The 6,386-nt window shown below is 41.9% G+C and overlaps 1 protein-coding gene across 2 annotated transcripts; it reads left to right on the top strand.

Annotated features, from left to right (window-relative positions):
• LOC8085622 (heterogeneous nuclear ribonucleoprotein R) lies at positions 79 to 6,212 on the top strand. Of its 2 annotated transcripts, none has more exons than XM_021461206.1 (9): positions 79 to 472; positions 1,870 to 2,653; positions 2,731 to 2,838; positions 3,894 to 4,034; positions 4,111 to 4,284; positions 4,372 to 4,576; positions 4,664 to 4,890; positions 4,998 to 5,077; positions 5,779 to 6,212. In XM_021461206.1, exons 2-9 carry the CDS (start codon positions 2,201 to 2,203, stop codon positions 5,942 to 5,944), a joined length of 1,554 nt encoding a protein of 517 aa, XP_021316881.1. In that variant the 5' UTR covers positions 79 to 472; positions 1,870 to 2,200; the 3' UTR covers positions 5,945 to 6,212. The 2 variants fall into 2 exon arrangements, with proteins under 2 accessions (XP_021316881.1, XP_021316880.1); XM_021461205.1 differs by having other exon boundaries at positions 2,174 to 2,653.

Genomic DNA, 6,386 nt, shown 5'->3' on the forward strand with positions numbered 1-6,386 from the left:
ATTTGGCCCATTTTTTTCTCTTAAGGCCCACAAGAAGCTGGCCCCAACTAGTCCCCAAGACCCCAATAGTCTCTCGATCTCTGCGCTCCCTCTGACTCGCGTTCGCTCGCGCGGTCTCCGCTCGGCCGCTGCCATCCTCGATTCCTCGCTCGCAGTAGCTGTGCATCGCGTCGCGTCTCGGCGCCGACGGATCCGCCCCTGCGTGCGCTCGGTGTCCCGTGCTCCACCACCACCCCCACACACCCCAATCGCCGTCCGGCCGCCCGCCGCCGCACCCTGCTAGGGTTTCGGCCAGGCCCCCGGACCCGCCGCCGCCGGTGGATTCGCGTCTCCGGCCGCGGTGCCTCGAGCCGCACGGGCAACCTCGGACCTGATACGCTCGCTGCACTTCTGCAATCCGAAGGACTCGGACTGCAGCACGCACAATTCTTCTTCAGTCTGCTGGACTGCAGCCACGCACAAACCGTAGCTGGTGAGTTCCAATTAAACCCATCTAGTTCTCCCTCAATTCTAAAAGTCCTTTTAAACATCTGCTACTGTTAGACAGCCTAGACTGCTACACATGCTCAGCTACTGTGCCATACTGCCATAATCACATACTCCTACTTTATTTACTACTTTAATTGAGAATCCTTACAATGCCATTTTATGATACTACTGTGCCATACTGCCATAATCACATACGTCATTTACTACTCTAATTGAGATCCTTACAATTTCATTTTATTCTACTGCTGTCTGAGGGTGGATGTATGAAGAATCAATAGCGGAAGCATATCGTGCTTTTGATCAATATAAATATCAAATGCTTTAATATCGAATCTTGAATTTTGGTTATTCCAAATTGCCAAATATTCTACTTGTATATATAATCAATTGTGATTATGGAATATACTAGAGTTGCATATGGTAGAATTGGGTAGGACTACCCTACACTAAAATTAATATTCGGGTTGCCATCAAGTCCCTGGTCAAAGCTTCCATCACTCTTCCTTTCCCCTAGGTTTGGTCACAAAGAAAGAACCCTAGATTCAAATCCTTGGTTGCACCATCAAATCCCCAAATCCTCAAGTCCGATTCCTTCCTGTCCCTATTCTTGTGTGATCATGCTGTGTCGGAGCAGGAGCAGTTAGGGCTGGCAGTGGGTTTTTTCAGTTACTCAATTGCAAAACCGTAAAGTCGATTGATACGCTTTCCCCCCATCGACTGAAGAACTTGTCCTGCCAAAACCAGTTGCCTGAATTGTTTTTGTTTGTGTGTCTACAAAGGGTCCAAGCTGCCAAGGGGACCACAATAAATACACGTAGTCATGAGGTCCCTACTGTACATAAATAGAGGTGGCCTTACACTATGTAGTTAAAAAAGTAAGGATACCAAACCAGATCCATCTTTCATTGCCCAATATTATTTTTCTGGTTGTGTCACTGCAAGAAAAATCTATCCTGTTTTTTTTTCATCAAAATTAGATTTGGTCCAGCTTGATAACCTGTATGATGCCTGTGCCATTGTAATCTGCTGGCAGATGCCATAATTTTTATCATTCCTGTATTCTATGCAAGGATATGATTGATTTTAACATATATTGACAAGATAGTTTAGATACAATCACATAATTAAACTTTCAGCTCTATCTGAGGAGCAAACTTGCAGCAGTATGAAGTTTTTTTTTCTGTTGTATTATATGTCTCCATGGAGTGACCTTTTTTTCATGTTTAATCATTACTGTTTTCAACTACTTAGCTTGGGTTCAGGTTTTATTTTAAGATTCACACATTATGTACATTGTTCTCTAATTTTTATTTTTTCCCTGTTCCTTTTCCTTCCCTTCCATTCAATTAATGGAATGTTGATACCTTGCAATTGCACCAGCCCACTCAATTGTACTTCAGATAGCATCTTCTTTGATTGTCCTCTTTTGCATACTCTTGTTGACGGTGCTATCATATTCTTGAAAACCTTCCATGCTGTCCATCTGAGCATTCTTCTATCTCTGCATTTGTCCCTTAACAGTCACTTGCTTTGAGGTTCCATTTTCCATGTGGATACCCATGGCTGAATCCAGTTTGAGATTATTACATACCTTTTGTTCTAGCTGTTTCTGTTATTTTTCTTTCTATCCATACATTATCACTTTGCTCCCCCAATATTATTGCTTCCTGTGCTCTTTCCAAAGTTTCCTTGGAACTTTGAGCTTTGGAAGATGCCAAGGAGAACAGGAAATGCTACTTCGACCAAATCAGTTGAATTGATCAAACAAGACCAATTGGAGTTTGATGATCCTGATGAGGTAGATGAGGAGGAAGAAGTTGAGTATGAAGAAATTGAGGAGGAGGTTGAGTATGAAGAGGTAGAGGATGAAGATGATAACGAGGAGGAGGGGGAGGAAGATGAGGAGGATGAGGATGAGGAGGAGGAGGAGGAGGAGGAGGAGGAGGAAGAGGAGGAAGAAATTGAAGGTGTGCGTGAAGTTGATCCTAATCATGACAGTAAAATGGTGGTTGATGATCCGAAGGATGAGAATGAAAAAGAGAAGCATGCTGAGCTTCTTGCTCTTCCTCCTCATGGAGCTGAAGTTTATGTTGGGGGGCTCTCCTCTGATGTATCTTCTGAAGATCTCAAACGACTGTTTGAATCTGTTGGAGAAGTTGTGGAAGTGAGTACTGCCTACTTTCTCGGATTTAGCTTTTGCATTTATTTTCTTTTGCAATTCAGAGTCCCTTTTTTCTGCAGGTGCGAATGCGAGGAAAGGGGGATAACAAGGCGTATGCTTTTATTAATTTCAGAACTAAAGAGATGGCTTTAAAGGCCATCCGAAAGCTGTGCAATAAAGACCTAAAGGTTTGTTTACACAATTTCACTTGAACTCAAAAGTTGATCTTCATGTTTTTTCCATGCCAGTGATTTATTGCGTTTGTTTATATTGGTATATGTGATAAAACAAGTATTTGATAGCACAAACTTCCCAAGATAGAAGAAGGAAACTGAGTTGAAAATTGTGTTTCTATATATTTTATGTTTAGGTCTGTGGAGGATCAATTTTAGACGTAGCAAAGTTCAATTATATATATGATTGCACTCAGATCCTCTTGCTAATTCCTAGAAAGATTTGCAGCACTTCTACTGTTGAATTTAATTGAATTTAAAACACAGGGCCTTGAAATCAGTTTGAAAAGTAGCAACGTACAAGGTTATCTATCTATAACTCTTATAAAGCAAACCCCATTATCTATTTCTCTTGACATGCAATGTGTCCACCTTAGCAGTCCACTATCAACACCACTATCTATTTCTCTTAAAATGCAAAGCGTCCACCTCAGCAGTCCACTATCATTTGCCACTATCTATTTCTCCTGACATGCAAGGTGTCCACCTCAGCAATCTACTATCATTTGCATTTAAGTTACTAGCACAAGAATTATGACATCCACATCAGCGAGACACATCATCCACTATGGATACAATTTCCATGATTATGCTAATAAAAGAGTTATATATTTATATTCCTCCTTCATACCCGCGGCAACGCGCGGGAATCCTCCTAGTATAATCTAGGTCTACATCCTCTTGCTATTTAAAAAATTTGTAGCAGTTCCACTGCCAAGTTTAAAGTAAAAAACCTTGTGAATATTGCAAACCAGTGTGTTCAGTTATGCTTCCAGAAACCAGAATTGTGGGTGGTGGAAGATTATGTTTTTGGCTATCTAAAATATTTGCGAGTCTTTTAGCAAAACCTACCCCTAAACAACTTTGGTGGTGTTGTCCATATTACCCAGACCTAGTTTTGCAACCCAAGAACATGAATACATGCTGGTACTTACTGATTCTTTGTTACACCTGATTAACTCCTATATCTTGTACTTGCATACTAACTAGACCCTGTTATCGTATTACAGGGAAAGAAGATAAAAGTTTCATCCTCTCAGGCTAAGAATAGGCTATTTATTGGGAATGTACCCCGTGATTGGACACCTGATGATTTCAAAACTGCAGTGGAAGAAGTTGGCCCTGGAGTTTTACAAGTTGATCTCATGAAGGTATGGATAGATACTAGGATTGTTCAACAACTTCAGTGTGCATCATTTCAGTTGTTTTACTCTCAAATATATTTAGGCACCAGGCTCAGGTCGCAATAAGGGTTATGGCTTTATTGAATACTACAACCAGGCATGTGCAGAGTATGCTAAGCAGAAGATGTCTACCCCAGAATTCAAACTAGATACAAATGCTCCTACTGTCAGCTGGGCAGATCCTAAGAATGCTAATGAAGCTACATCTACTGCACAGGTTCCTCTGAGCAATACATGATGCAATGTTACCTTTTATGTTTCTTCTATTATGTTATTTTATAAGGATGTGCATATTTGTCTTTAGGTTAAATCTCTATATGTCAAAAACATCCCCAAGACTGTTACTCAAGAGCAGCTGAAAAAGCTGTTTGAGCATGTTGGAGAAATTACAAAAGTTGTTATTCCTCCTGCAAAATCTGGACATGAAAATCGGTATGGTTTTGTTCATTTTAAGGAACGGTCCATGGCTATGAAGGCTTTGAAGAACACTGAGAGATATGAACTTGATGGTGAGTTTCCTTCTCTAACATCCTTCTATAGCTAGTCAATTTTTCTAATATACTTCATGTCTAAAAGGTCAGTTTTGCCACTAACAGGTCAGCTGCTGGATTGTTCACTTGCAAAACCTCCTGCTGATAAGAAGGATGATACTGTATCAGCACCTACTGCAAAAGGAGCTCCATTACTCCCAAGTTATGCCCCACTTGGATATGGACTGGTGGGAGCTTATAATCCACTTGGAAATGGATTGGCAGGTGCTTATAATCCCCTTGGAAGTGGACTAGCAGGTGCTTATGGTGTGCTTTCTGCTCGTGCTGCACAGGTACATGACATCTTCTGATATGCACTAGCCAATGCATGAGGAGAAACATTTACAAGAGGTGATATCCTTCTAACTATTGTATTTTGGCATTATTTGAACTTGTGCAGCCAATGTTGTATGCTCCAGGTGCTCCTCCAGGTTCAACAATGATCCCAATGGTCCTACCAGACGGCCGTCTTGTATATGTGTAAGTATTCTTCTCTAATTTTGATTATTCTGCTAGAAAGCTCATACAACATGCATTCCACTGGATCAATGTAAGTCAAACGCCTACCACATTGGAGTCCATTGTTGTCTTGTCAAGTTACTCGATGATGTCAGTCCACTGAATGAAACACAGTGGCGTCTTGTTCATAATCAGTTTACAAAGAAGCAGTTGGATCAATGTGCCATCACATCCAGTTTCTTGAACCACGCAGGAGAGCTGTGTGGTGTCATTTCATTAAGAAGAAAAAATACTACACAGGGGGGGGGGGGTACTCCAAAATAACACCGCACCAAAGCAGTAACTGTGAGAGTGTGTCCCTTTCAAGAGTATTGTTTCTGTGTTAAAACTTAAAAAGGCACATAATCTATTTAGTATCTGTAGCTCACAAATCTGGCAACGGACAGACCTGGAGTAATAATTATATGAAAAGTGAATCAATTGTAGAAGATAGTTATTTTCTGATTTTTTATGGTCACAATAGTGGTGAAATTTAGATGGTTATATCCGTACAGCACCTAGTTTAGTTTTGTCTTATATCTTAGATCCTACATGGGTAGTCCGTGCAGTACAGCACCTCAGTTTAGTTTTGTTTCTTATGATCTTTAGACCCTAAGGGCAGTCCTCTGAACTGTGGCTTTGATGCTTCCTTGTCAACTCATATTCTCCTCTGTGTTTTGCAGACCACAGACTGCAGGGCAGCAGCCTGTGCATGTGACTTCGCCTCCGCCACAGCAAGGTGGTCGTCGATTTGGCGGTAGCGGCAGTAGCAGCGGTGGTGGTGGATCCAGCTCTGGCGGGAAGCGACAGAGGGGAGATGACCGCAGGGGCCGGCACCGTCCATATTGATGTTTGCGCTGATTATAGCAATTAGAAGTTAGAACCTTAGCAGTTAGCATTATTTGTGGCAGTACCATGCTGCAAACTGTACTTCAGTTATTCGTTTTCTGGTGTGCCTCGTAATAAGAATGATAGTACCCGCAAGTGGCAGATGGTACTGTGGTAGTATAGTCTATACATTCGTTAATCTCGAAGAATGTGTTCTACTCTACATCACTACATTTCTGTTTGAGCACCTTTGGGGTGTTCAGCTTTGAGTATAGCCTATTTCGTTGCCTTCGCTTCCTAGCCTGGCTCGCTGGCTCGCATCAATGATGGAAGCCCAAGGCCGTGGTGCAGGCAATCCTCACTCGCATAGTCAGCGCCTGTCCAAATGCTATGAACGGTGGTGGATATACTTGAGATGTGTTTCTGACCTGGACATCTGGTGACCACTGAATGAATGTCAGTT

The sequence above is a fragment of the Sorghum bicolor genome, chromosome 5, assembly GCF_000003195.3.
Source record: "Sorghum bicolor cultivar BTx623 chromosome 5, Sorghum_bicolor_NCBIv3, whole genome shotgun sequence".
NCBI classification, from domain to species: domain Eukaryota; kingdom Viridiplantae; phylum Streptophyta; class Magnoliopsida; order Poales; family Poaceae; genus Sorghum; species Sorghum bicolor.

Bases quoted from the DNA above. Each gene is read 5' to 3' on its own strand.
- LOC8085622 (XM_021461206.1), top strand. From the start codon at position 2,201: ATGCCAAGGAGAACAGGAAATGCTACTTCGACCAAATCAGTTGAATTG. The intron at 4,285-4,371 runs GTTCCTCTGAGC...ATTTGTCTTTAG, and splicing joins AAGCTACATCTACTGCACAG to GTTAAATCTCTATATGTCAA. The intron at 4,577-4,663 runs GTGAGTTTCCTT...TGCCACTAACAG, and splicing joins TGAGAGATATGAACTTGATG to GTCAGCTGCTGGATTGTTCA.